General features: G+C 48.9%; 1 protein-coding gene across 6 annotated transcripts in view; it reads left to right on the top strand.

The window, feature by feature from the left end:
• The window catches only part of RNFT2 (ring finger protein, transmembrane 2), a 61,987-nt gene extending 45,008 nt beyond the window's left edge, over window positions 1-16,979 (top strand). For all 6 annotated transcript variants that reach the window (XM_086348039.1, XM_086348042.1, XM_086348040.1 and 3 more), the window contains 4 exons: window positions 7,860-8,009; window positions 9,487-9,552; window positions 9,693-9,794; window positions 13,905-16,979. In XM_086348039.1, the coding sequence (XP_086204165.1) occupies window positions 7,860-8,009; window positions 9,487-9,552; window positions 9,693-9,794; window positions 13,905-14,039 (453 nt within the window). In that variant the 3' untranslated portion in view covers window positions 14,040-16,979. The remainder of the gene's footprint in view (window positions 1-7,859; window positions 8,010-9,486; window positions 9,553-9,692; window positions 9,795-13,904) is intronic.
• Window positions 16,980-17,189: the final 210 nt, after the last annotated feature.

Raw genomic sequence — 17,189 nt, 5'->3', positions numbered from 1 at the left:
TCAGACAGCTAAGAATAGAAGTTCTTTCAAAGGACCTCTTATCTGAATCTCATCCTCACTCTTTGGTTTTCTACCCTCCCACACACCTTGTATCTTTTCTTTCTCTCTCCCCTCTCATCTCACTCTTAACTTCTTAACTTAGAGTCTCCTCTTAGAGCACAAAGCACAAGATGGGAAGTCAGACTGGGTTTAAACCTGGCTCTACCGCTGTCTAGCACATGGGAACCCCTCAGAGCCTCTGTTTCCTCGCCTGCTAACTGGGACTGGTAAGAACAGTGTCCATCTCCTAGGGTTGTCAGAATTCGGGGCCAGATGCAGGTACTAAGTGTTCCCAGAGAAACTTTCATCACCAAACTGAGCTGGCCCTTGATCTTCTCTTTTGCTGCTAGTTTCTTGTCTCTTCCCTCTTGTACATATCTCATTAGCTTAGTCTCCCATGCTTTTTTCTTGCCTCCCTTGCGTTTGTTGAGATTTGTCATCCGAGAAATGGAACTGGGTCATAGCTACCCTACCAAGGGAGCATTTGATGTACAATTCTTCGCCCATGATATGTGCTTAATAATGGAATTACTTTCTCCTCCTTGGCCTCCTCTGTGCTGGTCTGTCATTCCTGGGTGCCCTTTTTCTCCTGACCTCTAACTCTGTCATTCCTCCCCGCTCTTCTTTTGGGCACATCCCCTATTTCCCCTCCTGTGTCTCTCCCCTTTCCCCACCCCCTACATTTCTCTCTAGCCTTCTTCTAGTCCCAGTCCCCTCAACACCTCAGGCCAGGCTGTTCTGAAGGCAGTTACCAAGCTCTTTCCCCACCCTTAAGCTTTCTGAAGTCTGAGCTGGCCCTCCTGCCCCTTAGCCGATGGGCACAGCACTTCAGAGGTCAATGTTGTGGCTGTTTTGTTCTGAAGGGCTCTTTCAGCTGCTGTTCCCCTGGTGCAGCCAGCAATCATAACAGACCCACAGGATACCTTCCCAAGAAAACAAGTCTTTGTTTTCAGCCCTTTGCACTGGCCCAGCCCACCCATTTTGGAGCAGGAAGCGTGGCCCTGTCCCTTGAGGCAACCCAGAGCTAACTAGCAGTCCAGGGCAACAGAAGCAAATGAGGGCAAGCACCAAGAGTCTGGACACAGTTACTGTTTATTTTCCCCACATTAAAGGAGGGCTCTGCAATGAGGACTCCCTTTGGCCCTGTTCTAACTTAAACTCAGAGAAGCTTTCTGGCCTCCTTTTCCTGCCACTCCCCTCTCTATGGCGGAAGCACCTCTCCCTCTATCTGTGGTCCTGTTGCGGCTGTCAGCTGTGGCACCCCACCCACTCCTGCCCCATGTGACCAATTTATCTGACTCTTAGCAACCCCATGGACTGCAGCCCACCAGGCTCCTCCGTCCATGGGATTTTCCAGGCAAGAGTACTGGAGTGGGGTGCCATTATAAGGACACTAATCCCATTAGTGAGGTCTCCATCCTCATGAAGCCCTTCATCCTCCTGAAGGGCTCCATCCTCATAACCTAATTACCTCTCAAAAGGCCCCTTTCTCCGGATACCACCATACTGAGGGTAAGGGCTTCAGAGTAAGAATTTTGTGGGGACACATTCAATCCACAGCACTGGCTGAGTATCCTTAGATGAGTACTTTAGTTGTTGTTCTTTCTTTTTTTTTCTTTCTTTTGGCCTCAAACAACCACCATTTCATTATTTCCTATGATTCTGTGGGTCAGGAGTTCAGCCAGGACACACTGAGCACAGCTGGTCTTCATGTGATGTACAGTGAGTCTGGACCATCTCAGATGACTTTTTCACTCATGGGTCTAATGGCTCAGCTGACACGGGTGGGATGAATTGCCCAGAGTCCTATATTTGCTGCCTCAGTTCTCCCTGTTGTCTGGGTTCCTTGCTTCTCCTCCATGTAGTCTTGCTCAGAGCCTCTCCCTCTGCACATGGCCTCTGCATGTAGTCTCCCTTTGGGTTTTTCATAATGTGGTGCTGGAGGAAGAAAGGCAAGCGATGGGGAGGCCCGGACAGCTACCAGGGCTCATGGGGCCTGGGCATCCCAGATAGCACCTCCGCCTCATTCTACTTCAGTCCTATTTCTTTGAACCTGGGGTGCCCCATCTCTGAAAGAAGGTGACAGTAATAGTGCCCGCATCCCCAGGTCATCATGAGGTTCTCTCCTGGCCCTCATCATGCACTGGGCCCTTTCTGGGTACCTGTATTTTAGGTTCATATGCTCACTCAGTCCTCCCAATCACTGGTGTATTGGAGCCAACTTGCACGGGCTTGTGAGAGTGGATGGTTACATTTTCAGGAAATTTTCCAATAGTCCTTAAACCCTAGGTACCTTGAAATTGGCCTGGTGGGAGTATTTACACCAGAGAAATTGGAAACCTACATATTGGGGCCCTTTTTTGGGGGCGGGGGTTGTTTTCTACTATGTGTGTTTGTTTTCAAGCCCACTTACAGATGAGTAAACTGAGGCTCAGAGAAGTTTAATTATTGCCCTAAGTCAACCAATTTAGTAGGCAGCATATTTGACCCTGGAGCCCCAAATTGCATGCCCTTAACCACTGTGCTGTCCTACTTCTGTAGATGAGAAAAATGTGTATGAAAGAAATTCATAAACAGGTAAGGTCTCATAAATATTCATTATTAATTTTGATGCAGAAAAAAATCGTCTTTCCGTGTCTGTCTAGTGTTTATGTCTTTGTACATTTATGCTGCTAACAACTCTCTACTTAGGTCTCTGTCCCCTTCCTCTTCATCCCTGTAATCCTTCACATCACCCTTCCTAGGTGTGTTTCTCCAGAGTGCTCTTTCTCTGTTCCTTCCTTTGGCTTCTCGGTATCCCACTTGCCTTCACTTCTGACTCCCTTCCAGAGTCAGCTCTCTCTTGTTTCCTAGCTTCCCAGTTCACGTGTGGTCCTTCCCTCCCTCCTCCAAGCAGTAAGAAAGTCAGAACTGAATCTGCCTTCTCCATCTCGACTGTTACTGCCCCCTTTATCAGAATCCCAGCAGCAAACTCTCCACGCCCAAGTTCTGCAGCAATTGCTACTGTTCCCCCTTCACGGGTGACAGGGAGGCCAGACGGCTCATAATCTGATCGCTTTCCTTGTTCTCTGACACCCTGGAGAAACCACACATTCCATTTGGTGGTCGTCAGAAATAACACGCTTAAGCAACCTGGAATTATAAAACTGCTTAATTAGAGAGAGATGGTTTCACTGGGATATGCCCAGTTCTCCCTGGTGGTTCTATCTCCTTCTCCAAGTGCCTCCCCCTACCCCGCCAGCAGCTAATTGCTACCTTTAGCGCTCTCTCTCCCTTTATTTTATTTTCTGTGACATCAGGGCTTGCTTATAAAGACAAATACTCTCTTCCATGTTCCAATTCTGTTTCTCCATCAGCAAACTCTAGACATTGACCTGAGTAATAAGGGTGGAAATCTTGTGCTTCCAAAGTGTCTAGCTCTTAAGTAAGCACCTACTTTGTGCTGCGTGCTGGTGATATGACCAGGAGCCAAATTATCTTCATGCTGATGGGGCTTACAGTCCAGAGGAAGAGAGAGATAATTTTTTAAATATTGTGAGAGGTGATCTAAAAGAGTGATTTAAAGGGTGTAACAAGAGCACCTAATTAAGTAGTTGGGGAAGAGTCCTCATAGTAGGTGACAGCTAGCTGAGACACAGAAGATATTCAAGTGTTAGCTCGGCAAAGAGTATGGGACCAGACATCCATCTGCAGAGAAGGAGCTTGGCCTTCATAGCAAAGCACCTGAAAGAAGGGCCCAAAAGCTGTTCCCTGAGTCTGCCCTGAAATCTGGGGATATGTTGGGAGCCCCCAGACTTGACTTATCTAGCTTCTGATGTGTAGATCAGGGGTCAGTAAACCACAAACTGCATTGAAATATGCCCCGACACCTGTTTTGGTAGGTAAAATTTTGCAGCCTTGCCTATTTGTCTGTCTGTTGTCAGTAGCTGAGGGGTATAGGGTGACAGAGGCTGTGTGACCTCAAAGCCAGAGTAGTCACTATCTGGCCCGTGGCAGAAGAGAAAGGTCGCTGACCTTTGTTCTGGATTCACTCATTAGGCCAGTGGGAAGTGTGGGGTCTGGGCCAGGGGACCAGCTCTCAGCCAGTGGGGCCTGAGAACTGGGGGATCCAAAGACAATGACAAGGGAACAGAAATGGCAAGGTAGCTGGCAGTAGGATCTGAGTCCAGGCTGTGTGGCTCCTGAGGCTGCACTCTGACCCACCGAGCCGGACTGGTGGTGCAAGATCAGCCTGAGAGGGGACAGGAGGGTCTGTCCCCCAGAGCCAGTCAGAGGAGCAGGCAGGGCTTCCCAGAGACACAGGGACATAGGACCTTTCATGAGGTGGTCATATCCTCACCCACCATGGGGCCAGGTGGACAGAACAGGAGGCTTCCCAGCAAGATAGCCAAAGACTGACCACCTTTTCCATCACCCCTGGGCTTCTGCAACACCTTTCTTCCCTCCTAGTCCCCACGTTACCGCACCGTCCTTCTTCCACTTATCCATTGAAAGAGAGCACACCCGTTACCTGGGAACCTTGTTAAATTACTGATGGTTCTGGGCTTCAGCAGGTCTGGAGTGAGGTTCTGATTCTGCAAGGTCAGACATGGGAGTGAACGGATGACTGGATGCCCGTCCTTGGTCCTTAGCAGATGTGGGTACATCCACTTCAAGGGGTCCCCTTGCGAGTGACCTGTACCCAGGCCATCAAGACAGAATATAGCAACATGGATATAAAGTCTCTATCCATAGCCTCTTACATCATCCATGTGTGGATACACAACATGTTTTTATAACCTTTTTCTCCCTCTAATTTAAACACATCATATGTTCAGTACTGAAAAAATTGGAAAAGACAGAAAACCACAACGAAAATGAGTAGTTTCTGCATTCTGTGGCTTTTCCACTTGGAACTATAATATGAGCATTTCCCTGAATCAATAGATATCTTTTGCCAGGATTATTTCTTTTTTAATTTTTTATTTTGGAATAATTTTCAACTCAGAGCAAAGTTGCAAAAATAGTGCAGAGTTCCCATGTACCCGTTGCCTAGCTTCCCCTAATGTTACATTTAATATAATCATAGTTCAGTTAGCAAAGCCAAGAAATTAAGATCAATTCCCTTACTAGTAGCTAAACTGCAGACCTTGTCACATTTTGCTCATTGTCCCACAGACGTCTTTTTCCTGATCTAAGGACCAAATCTAAGATTCCACATTGCATTAGTCATGTCTCCCTAGTCTTGGCTTAGATGGTAAAGAATCTGCCTGCAATGCAGGAGACCCAGATTCAGTCCCTGAGTCAGTAAGATGCCCTGGAGAAGGGAATGGCTACTCACTCTTGAAGAATTCCATGGACAGAGGAGCCTGGCAGGCTACGGTCCATGGGGTTGCAAAGAGTCGGACATGACTGAGCAACTTTCACTTACCTTCTCCAATCTAACAATTCCTTGGTCTTTTCTTGGTCTTTCGTGAATGTCATGCTTTTGAAGAATGCTGGATAGTTATTTTGTAGAATGTTCCTCAGTTTGGGTTTGTCTCTTGTTTTCTCCTGATTCAATCGAGGTTCTAAGTTTTTGACCAGAATACACAGGAGTGATACTGTGTTCTTCTCAGTGCATCGTATCAGGGGTTTAGGCTTCAGTGATTTATTACTGGGGATGTTAACCTTAATTAACCTTGGTTAAGGCAATATGTCCATGGGATCGCTGAGAGTCAGACACGACTGAGTGACTTCACTTTCACTTTTCACTTTCATGCATTGGAAAAGGAAATGGCAACCCAGTCCAGTGTTCTTGCCTGGAGAATCCCAGGGATGGGGGAGCCTGGTGGGCTGCCGTCAATGGGGTTGCACAGAGTCAGACACGACTGAAGCAACTTAACAGCAACAGCAAGGCAATATGTGCTGGATTTCTTCACTGCGAAGTTGCTCGTTTTCAGGATGGTGCTTGGCTGGCTGTATGGCTTTGCATTATTGATCTGTATCATAACCAGACCCTCTTTGTACACATTTACTTTGTCACCTGTTTTTTTTTTTTTTGCTCTGTTACAATGAATGCTGCAGTAGCCATTCCTACTGACATATCTATTAACCCAAATCCCTGATTTATTAGGATAAATTCCTAGAAGTAGAATTGCTAGAACAAAAATTTTTCACTTTTTAAAAAACACATATTTATGTATTTATTTATTTGGCTGCACGGGGTCTTAGTTGGGATCTTTGGTCTTCACTGTGGCCTGAGGAATCTTTAGTTGAGAACTCTTAGTTGCGACATGTGGGATCTACTAATAGTTCCCTGACCAGGTATCAGACCAGGGCCCCCTGCATTGGGAATGCAGGGTCTTAGCCACTGGACCACCAGCGAAGTCCCTGTTCATATTTTTAAGGCTGTGCATGCCTGGGGCAGGGCTGTTTGTTTCTGTTTGTTTCTTTCAGTCGGCTTTATTGAGGTGTAGAACATTGTATATCTGTACAACAAAACACATAGATTTGAAGCACACATTTCAGTGAGTTTTAGCAAATGTACGCACACGAATAACCACCACCCCATCACTGTACACAATATAAAATTTTATATAGACAATCTGAAATTTCTTTCATTCCCCCAAGTTCCCTGATGCCCGCTTACAGTCCGTCCTCCCCCATCTCGCCCCAGGCAACCACTGATCTTGTTTCCATCTTTGCAGTTTACCATGGCCTATTCTAGATCTTCATGTAACTCACAATGTCACAATATGTACTCTTTTGTGTCTGTCTCCTTTGATTGGCTAGAATGTGTGAGACTCATCCAGGCTGTTGTGTATCACAAACATTTGTTCCTTTTTTATTGCTGAGTAATACCCTATTGAATAAATATACCATAATTTGTTTATCCATTCTTCCATGAATGGACGTTTGGGCTGTTTCCAGTTTGGGGATATTATGAATAAAGCTGCCATGAACGTTTACCTGTGAATGGACATATATTTTCCTTTCCCCTGGGTACACACCTGGGAGTGGAGTGCTGGGTCCTAAAGAAGTTTCTGTTTAACTTCATTGAACACGGCAGGGTAGGTTATTTTCATGTCCATTTTATAGCGCAGGCCCCAGAAAGCTGAGGGACTTGAATAAAAGCTGGGAGAGGAAGAGAAGGAGAACCCTAGATACTTTTCCTGTTATTTCCTTTAATCTTCAGAGCCACCCAGAAGGTAGCAGGTGCAATTCCCATTCTGTAGGTGATGACAGTGAGGCTCGTGGACATGTAGCAAGTTGAGGTTCTGAGTCCCCCCAGCCTGAGACCCCAGCCCTGAGTCCATGTTCTTTCCCCACATATGATCCTGCCTCCTTGGAGACAGTAGGCAGGGGAGCTGGGCCATCTTTTCCTCTCCTCTTCTCTGCCTATCCTTCTCTGCATCCTGTGGTCCATCCTGCCCCTGCCACTGAGGGCAGTCACCCACGAAGCTGGGGCCAGCCCCCTAGAGATGAGCGTGATCTGTGTGCAGGGCCCGTGACTATTGCCCCATGATCGGCTTGGAGCCCTCAAAGCCACAGCAGGCACCAGGGAGTGACCCCCACTCCAACCTTCTACCAAAGGTGTCCAGTTTCTGCCTCCCTGAAAGGTGATCCTCAGAGCGTTGATCTCCTGGGCTGGTGGGCAGCGGGCGAGGGCAGCGGGCAGGGGCCTTGTCTCCCTGGCCACATCGCAGGCCCATTAGGAGCAGGCCTGAGTGCTTTCCAGAACTGATTAATGGGCTGGCTGTGACCTGGAATGTCATTACTCCCTGGGCTAGAGGGCCCCTCAGCTGGGTCCTTTGGGTCTTTACTGCTGATAATAATTGATGCTTTCTGTGTGGTTGCAGGGAAAGTTCTATCTGGTCATCGAGGAGGTGAGCCAGCTGTTCCGATCCCTCGTCCCCATCCAGCTGTGGTATAAATACATCATGGGTGATGATTCCTCCAACAGCTACTTCCTGGGAGGGGTCCTGATCGTCCTCTACAGCCTGTGCAAGGTGAGGTGGCCTGGGGGCTAGAGGGCTGGCCTAAGGACGACCCATTCACCAGCTGAACCTGGCAGGTGGGGGGGGGGCAAGTGAGGAACCTGGATAAACACCCTCATCTCTTTCTGTTTAACTGAAAAGCAAAATTCACACAATACAAAATTATTTTATCATTTTATAGTGAACAGTTCAGTGGCATTTAGAGTCTAGTTCCAGAACATTTCACAAAGAAATGTCCACAAAGAAAGGTGGCTCAGTAGAAAAGAACCTTCCTGCCAGTGCAGGAGACACAGGTTCAATCCCTGGCTTGGGAAGGTCCCCTGGAGAAGGAAATGGCAATCTTCTCCAGTATTCTTGTCTGGGAAATCCCTTGGACAGAGGAACCTGGTGGATCACAGCCCATGAAGTCACGAAGAGCTGAGCATGACTTAGCAACTAAACAACAGCAGCAGCAACTTGGGAAGCATCACTCCTCATTCTTCCATCAGCCACTGGCCACCACAGGTCTTCTTTCTGAAGACTCTCTGGATTTACCTTTTCTGGGCGTTTTCATGTAAATGGAATCATACACTCTGTGATCTTTAGTGTCTGGCTTCTTTCAGTTTAGGGTCATTTCTGAGGTTCCTCCACATTATACCATATGTCAGTATTTTCCTGCATTTATGGGTACAGCCATCCTAATTTCTTGCCCATAAAACTCACTATATGCCATCCTTTCTCATTGTCTTCATAACAACCCTTCCAGATACATTCCATTATCATGTCAATATTATGGGAAGTGTACTGAGGTCCAGAGAGAAGTAACTTGTCCAGCGTCACTCAGCTGGAGATCACAGAACAAGCATCAAACCCAGGCAGGCTGCCTCCAGAGTCTGGAGATCTCAACCCACCAACAGCACAGCCATGGAATTTGTTTTCTGTTCCTCTTAAATTGCACACCCTCAACTCTGCAAATCAGTATAGACCACTCCTCTTTTCATCATTAGTGCAGAGTCAGATTCCCCACTCCTGACAATAAACACATCCTCCTCTTTCTTTTTCCGCATCTATTTCTGGCTTTAGAGAATCCTGGAAGAATCATGTGTTCCCTTTCTTTAAAGCAGGACTAGCCAGGCAGTCCATGTAGAGTCAACCACTGGGGCTTGTCTTGCCTGCCAATTCTGATCTGCTGGCTGTGGCTGACAGGAGTGCTAGATGGAGAAGGATGATCACAGCCTGGCTCAGAAGAAGAGTGATTGATTAGCAATGCCTGCCCTGGGCTTATGGCGGGGGAAGAGGCAGTAGGCATGCCATATATTCGCCATCCTGGCCCCACTGGCAGAGGAGACTGCTGATGGGTAGCAAGACAAAAGCCAAGTAAAACTGTTGGGAATGGGGAGTTTTAAATGGGAGGATGTACCCTGCAGATGTTCAAAGATGAGGCCCATGATGAGAAAGATCCTGAACCATCCTTGGATAGTTTGTAGCCATCCACTCACTCTCCTTTCAGTCCTTCGACATCTGTGGCCGTGTGGGCGGAGTCAGGAAGGCCCTGAAGCTTCTCTGCACCTCTCAGGTGAGTTGGCTTCTGATGGGCCTCACCGAGCTCATAGGAACCAGGAGCTGGGAACAGACCACACTGTGCTTCCGAGGGTGCCTATCCAGCAAGGGGCCACAGCTGTGTTTGTGTCTTTCTCCCTCCCTTCTGTCAAGCAGAATTACGGAGTCCGGGCCACGGGGCAGCAGTGCACAGAAGCTGGTGACATCTGTGCCATCTGCCAGGCTGAGTTCCGGGAGCCTCTGGTCCTCATGTGCCAGGTGAGCAGGGCCGGGCGGGACCGCTGGAGATGGGCGCCACGGGACCACAGGGCCCTGCCCCATGCAGGAGTCCCAGGTGCCTGTCCCCTGCCAAGCCTCGGGGCGCTGGGCTGGGTTTCTGGCAAAAGTGTGGTGAAGCCTGGAGTCTGTCAGACCCAAGTATAAAACTCAGTTCTGCCTTTCCCAGCTGGCTACCCTGGGGCAGGTTACTTCACCACTCCAAGCCTTGGTTTCATCAGTAAAATGTAGAAAATGCACATTTTGGTATGGTACAGTGTCAGAATGTTCTGCACGTGAATCTTAGCGGGTGTGTGGACCCCAAGTGGCTCAGTCCATCTCCCCAAACCTTGGTTGTTTTCATTTATAAAACAGATATCATAATAGTGCCTACTTCATTTAATCATAAGAGCTATTCTTATCAAATGAAATCATCCCTGGGAAGAGCTAAATTTGAAATATTCAGCCCTAAAACTTTATACTATTACAGTTATTAGTATCATTATAATTATTACTACCACTTGTTTTCATTATTAGTTGTGGGTCACCAACTCATAGTTCTGGTCAGTTACTTTTAGCTGCCTAAACTTACCCCTTCTCCTCCTCCCCCAACCCTTCCCCCTCCCCCGCACCTTCTCCTCCTCCCCCAACCCTTCCCCCTCCCCCGCACCTTCCTGACATGGGGGCGGACTAAGATGTCAATTCAGCAAATGTGTATGAGTTAAAGCATCCTATCAGATACCGGGCAGGGGAGGCAGGGGGCACACAGACCCTGTCCCCTTCTCTAGAAGCACACAGTCACCCTGGGGAAACAGACACATACATAAATAACTATGAAACAAGGCAGGCAGTGATAAGTGCTGTGTAAGAGAGATTCATGCAGCATCCCAGGGGACCGGGCCAGAACGCGATGAGTTGGAGGTTGAGAAGGCTTTGGGGGAGGCATAGCCTGCAGACTGGAAGGAATGGGAGAGCAGACGGCTCTCCCCCTGTCCCCTTGCCCCCACCACCCAGGGGTAGGAGTACAAGAGGTGGGGGCCTTTTATGGCACCAACAAAATTTTTTTGTTTTTGCTGTTTGAGGATGTTTAAGAGGTTCATTTTTAATTTTTAATTGTATTTATTTTTAAAATTGAGAATAAATTTGTGTGACTCAAACATTCAAAAAGGAGATGAAGAAGTCATGATGATTAAATGCAATGTGGGACCTGATACAGAGAGAGGACAGGAGAGAAAAACCAGTGTCGTAAAATCCGAAGAGAGGCTAGAGTTTAGTCCATGGTCATGCCTCTGTGTGGGTTTCTTTCTTGGCTTTGACAAATCGACTATGGTGATGCAAGAGGATGGTACTGGGGAGACTGAAACTGGGGGAGGGGTGTCCAGGAACTTTCCGTACTACCTTTGCAGACTTCCCTGGTAGCTCAGCTACCACCTGCAACGCAGGAGACCCTGTTTTGAAAGACCCCCTGGATAACGGATAGGCTACCCACTCCAGTATTTTGGGGCTTCCCTGGTGGCTCAGTCAGTAAAGAATTGCAATGCAGGAGACGTGGGTTTGATCCCTGGGTTGGGAAGATCCCCTGAAGGGAGGCATTGCAACCCACTCCATTATTCATGCCTAGAGAATCCCCAAACAGAGGCACCTGCTGTGCTGCAGTCCATGGGGGTCACAAAGAGTTGGACACGACTGAGCGACTAAGCGCAGAACAGTACAAGATTATTTCAAAGTAAAAAGTTCATTAAAAAGATATTCTAAAGATACAAAAAGGGAAGTGATGACAGGGCTCCTTCACTTATCCCTAGCTCCCTAGGCCCCTAAATACCCACACAGGCAACCATTGTTGCCAGTTCCCTTTATATCTTTCCAGAGATGCTCTGAAAAGTTTAAATACACAACACACACCATGAACATATCATTTCCAAAAAGACCTAACTCATGGCCCATTCTGCATCATTTCTTTTTGATTTGAAACTCTGCCTGAAGAGATTGCTCCTTATTTGCATAACATCCCATTTTATGGATTGACCATCTTTGTTCAACCATCCTCCCATTGACAGGCCTTTAGTGGTTCATAGTCTTTTGTTACCACAAGTATGGTTGTCAGGAGGGATCAGGGATAGGGAGATCTGTAGCACCTACCTGGCCTCATTGTGTTGATTAAATGAGTTGATTCAGGTGCTGCGTCTAGAACTACACATGGTCAGGGTTCCATAAACACTAGCTCTCACTGGCACGTATTCCGTTTCACACGTGTGCAAGCTCTTAGTAGGATACACTCCTAGTAGTGGAATTCCTGGGTCAGAGGGTATGCAGTCTGACAGATACTGCTCAGTCGCCTTCCGTAAAGGAGTGCATCTGTTTGCGCTCCCAGTGAGGAGTGTGACGTGCCCTCTTGCTTCACCGCCCTCACCAACACACCACATTATCAAGCCTTTCCCGAGCCTCGCCAATCTGACAGGTGACAAACGCTCTCTTGGTGCAGTTTTCACTTGCATTTGTCTAATTATGAGAGCAGATGAGCATCTTCTCATATGCCTCAGAGCCATCTGTATTTCCTTCTCGGTAGCAGTGATTATTTGAACATGATGTCAAGGTGAAAGTTTTTCTTCTTCCTTGATGGCAGTCTCTCCAAGCCTTAGTCTGTGTGTCTCTCTCCCATTCTTCTCCTGGTACCAGTATGTGTCCCCATCCCTGGATTAGAATTGGTGGGAGGGGTTGGACAAGACACCGCCATCCCAGAGCTAGGAGCAGTGGCCACATCCAGTGCTGCTGAAGCCCACATACCTGGCCAGGCCCAGTACACGCCTCAGTCTTGCTCTGCTCCTGTGAGCTGGGCTTAGAAGGACAAGGACAAAGATGCCTTCCACAGGGAAAAGGGCCTCAGTAATTCCTAAATGCACCGAATGAATGAGCAAATGGATGAATGAGTCACGTGTTACATCCTCATTAAAGGCTTCCCTGATTCTGTTTCCCCAGACTAGTCAGCACCCCTAGCTATGCAGCCTCCAGATCATATGTTTTTCCTTAAGAGCATCTATCCCAGTTGTCAGCTAGATGGCTAATTGGGCGACTGGTTAGGTCAGGTCTGTCTCCTCTTTGCCAGATTGTAAGCCACTTGGGAGTGGTGACCATGTTGTCTTAGTAGTGTAACCACAGTACTGACTCAGTAAACAATGGCTGGATAGAAGGAATGGGATGGTTGGAGAGATGGATGGATGGGTGGGTGGGACAGATAAGATGGATAGAGCACCTCCTGAGGGCAGGATCTCTCCCAAGTCCACACTCCAGGATACATAGCCAGGGAAGGGTTAACCATCCAGCCCCGCCTGTGATCCCCCACCAACCACAAACTGACCTGATGCTACACATCCCAGCCTGGAAGGACCCCTCTGCCCCCTCCCTCTGTAGACACGCCTTTGTTTCTCTAGATGTGGGAGGCAGTCCTAGGTCATGAACTCCTCCAGCCCTGCCCCTGGGGTCCTATGTGCTTTGAATCTCTTAATTTGGCACTGGATTCTGTCCTGTCTGATTCTCTGAGAAGGAGACCATGAGCTCCTGGAGGCCAGGGACCAGGTCTTCATCATGCTGGTATCTCTAGAATCTTCCACCTAACCTGCATGGGAAGGCATTCATTTGTCAGAGTGCAGGCCGGGGCTGGGCAGTGGGGTTACAGCAGCAGCAGTCACTGCCCTGTGGAGCTGCTGGGCCTGCTGACCCCTGGATCCTGCACTTCAGACCTTGGTGAGAATCTGGGCACAGCCTTCAAGACTCTGCATGGCCTCCTCACCTCCTCCCCCCCACTACCCTACACCCTGTAGCCACTTAGAGCATCTCGAGATTCTCAAACACTTTCCCATCTCAGGAGGTTTGCACAGCTGTTCCCTTCAGCCTGGAATGCTCTAGCCCCACCCCTTCTCTTCCCCCAGTTAACCCCTAAACATCCTTCAGACTTCAACACAAGCATCACCCCGCCTCCAGGAACATCCCTTGACTATGCAGAGCAGAAATCGTCTGTCTTGTTCACTGCTGGGTCTCAGCTCCTAGGACCGAGGCGGGCATGGGGTGGATGCTGGGGGAGGCGACCCCAGTGGTTCTAATTGCTGTCCCCCGCAGCACGTGTTCTGTGAGGAGTGCCTCTGCCTCTGGCTGGACCGTGAGCGCACCTGCCCGCTCTGCCGCTCAGTTGCCGTGGATACCCTGCGCTGCTGGAAGGACGGGGCCACTTCGGCACACTTCCAGGTGTACTAGGGCTGAAGACTGTGGCCCCGGGGCTCGCAGGCACACCAGGGAGATGATGGAGGGTCATCGGTGTCAGGACCACCTCTGAGAGCTTCCTTGAAAACAGCCCTCGGGCCCGACTGCCCTCCCTCCTGCCTCTCTCCATCCAGCCACCTGTCCCCCACCCCACCCCCGCCCTCACCTTCCTCTCTTGTTTGCCTCCACATGGGGACGCCTTCTCACTCACACTTGGTCTCCACCGAGGTCAGTCTCCCTCCTCCCTCCGAGTCAAAGAACTGATAATGGACCAGATTCTACCTGTTGGTGATCATAACCCGTGGTGACCTGACACCTGATGCTGCAAACCGGAGAGAGGCCTTTCAATGCCGCCTCCCCACCAGGGCCCCAGGTCTGCAGATGAGAATCACTGTGAAGTATTTTTCAAATGCAAATGCTGGGCCCCACCTTATACCTACGGGAACTTCGTGTATCAGAACCCTCAGAGTGAGCCAGGCAGGGTCTCGAACTTTCGGCCCAGATGACCTCCTATAACACTCACACCGCCCCAAGGTGGAGGTACTGTTGTCTCCTCTGTGTCACAGATGAAGAAACTGAGCTCAGAGCTCCATGTGGAAACATTCCCAGGTCACCCGGCGAGCAGTGATGGACCAAGCTTGCAGCCCCGGCCTGTCTGGCTTTGGAGCCTGCCTCTTACCCACACACTGATGTGCTGCTCAGACACTGCGGGCATGAGGCCCCTCAGTCATGTTTTTTTTTTTTTTTTTCAACGCACAGGAGGTGATTCTGACGTCATCGGTGACTCAAGTATGTAGTGTGTTTCATTTGGACTGGGTTGAGGATGCTAATAGTGAATGCCAGCTCTGAAAATCTAGTCGTGACTGGGTTCACAGGAAATTTTGGTCCTTAAAGTTGCTGTTTAGCTGGATTCCTGCCAGGATGCTCAGTTGTGATTGGGTATCTTCCAAGTGGCACAGTGGTAAATAACCCATCTGCCAATGTAAGAGACATGGGTTCGATCCCTGAGTTGGGAAGATCCCCTGGAGGAGGAAATGGCAACCCCCTCCAGTATTCTTGCCTGGGAAATCCGATGGACGGAGGAGCCTGAAGGGCTACAGTCCACAGGGTCGCAGAGTCAGACGCGGCTGATCGAGCACAGCACATGGCACATCAAGAAAGGCCGGTTCCAGAGACCTCCCCGGAGGCAGTGGCTAAGACTCTGTGTCCCCAGTGTGGGGGCCTGGGTTTGATCTCTGCTCAGGGCACTGAGATCCCACATGCCATGGGACGTGACCTGAAAATGAAAAAATAGAAAGGCCGCCCCTGGTCCAGATGCGGGTGTTACTGGGTGTCCCCTCCCGTATTTATTTCTCTTCTCCTTTTGTCCTGTCCCTCATTTAAATCTCAGGCTTGTCAACAGCTCCTGTGGCCATTGCCTTCTCCTCTAGTAGCCTTCAGAGCAAAAGGCAAGATCCTTGTTACGGATTTTTTTTCCACAAGCCAGTATGCTGGCAGAGAGCACAGCAGCGATCCATGTTTCCTGGAATGTCTCTACCAGAGCTCCTAATCTCTGTAACACAAGCTCTCCACCCACGAGACCCTCTCTGCTCTGAAATCTGGGAGGAGAAGGCACAAGTGGCCCCTTGGAAGCCACTGGAATCTTGCCTGGCCTACCCACCCTCCCAGCGCTATTCTCTCACTGTCAACCTCAGTACCACAGGTCAGTGCCAACAGCATTAGAGAGAGAGCATTCTGGGTGGCTACTGAGCAGATTAGCAAGAAAGCCCCGAGAGAAATGGTGGGAGCCTTACTGCCACCTCACCCTCAGCCAGGATTCTCATGCCCATCCCATCCCCAAGAGATTCAGGGCATTCACCCCTTTTGTGCTATCAAGTCAGGACCTTTCCTTTGCCTGACATCCCTGGCTCTTTGCTGGTACCCAGCAAGACATCCCTTCCAGGGCAGCGTGGCATCTTTCAGGCTCTGTTACTATGGCAATGGCCGTGATGTTAACAATCCCACTTGCCTGGATAATCAAGTCGGAAGGGGAAGTAGGGCCAGGGGGATTTGGCTGCTCTGCCCCCTTCCCCCTCTCCCCCGCCCCCCACCTGGCCACCTTGAGGAAGAACTGAAGGGACACACCAGGAGCTTCTACAGCTGATTTTTATCAGAAGGATCATCCTGCCTGCAGATGCCATCAAAGAAGCATGAGAAAATGCCACTGAAGAAGACTTACTAATGTGCCAGCGTGTGATGGAGCAGACAGAGCAGTCTGCTGGGAGTCAGGCCTGGAATTTTGATTTCAGACTCCACATGGCTTTGGGAAGTCACTTTACCTCCCCGTAGCCATCTCCAGGGTGACAAAGCCTAGTGCATTATCTGTGGGAACCAGGGAAACCAGCAATGTAGATTACAGATGAATACCCCCAACCATTTTGTCAATTACACTCATGCCACCAAAAAAAAATATTGAACGTTCTGCAAATAATGAGCCATGTCTCAGACACTATAAAGACTGTCACATGCGGGGGACATTTGGGGAGGGGGGGCAGGTGGGATGATTTAGTTTCGATTTTATTTATGTATCCCACCCTGAAGTCACATTCTGGAGGTTTCCTTTTGGGGTGGGAGGATTTAACTTCTGCTCAAGGCAGAGAAACAGTGGCCAGGGGCAGAGGTTTCCAGACATCAAGCTGCATATTTTCCCTAACATGAGAAAAGCAGCCAAGAGTCACCATTGGAAAGAAGAACAATGCCACTGTCTTTTATCCACCTCGGCTCTGCAAACTCATTTGTTAGAGGCAGGGTTAATTGAGTGTCAGGTGGGAGAGTCCTGCTCTTAATATTTTATGATTCACTGGCTGAAGTTCCACGGAGTCCTTGGAAATGGCTCTCCTAATGTAAAAGATCTTGAGCGTAATAAATACGAGATGAAAAAGAAAAAAAAAAAAAGCTTTGGACCTGGATGTCATAGGTTCATTATCTCCCTAAGGGGAGCATGTGAGAGGCATGGGAAGACTTCGAAGCTGCCAAGACCTGGGGTTGGAAATAGGAAATGTAAAGTCAGTCCTGGAATCTTAGTATGTTTGCTCTGGGCCAAACAGAGCCGCCTTTGGTGTATTTAACGTCCCCTTAAGTTGCAGTCTGCCAATAAATATGATG

The sequence above is a fragment of the Bos grunniens genome, chromosome 17 (genome assembly GCF_055505025.1).
Source record: "Bos grunniens cultivar Pamir isolate PY7600 chromosome 17, Bosgru_T2T1.0, whole genome shotgun sequence".
Taxonomy (NCBI): Eukaryota; Metazoa; Chordata; class Mammalia; order Artiodactyla; family Bovidae; genus Bos; species Bos grunniens.
Note: the sequence above shows the minus strand (reverse complement) of the source record. Positions and strands in the feature narration are given on the sequence as shown.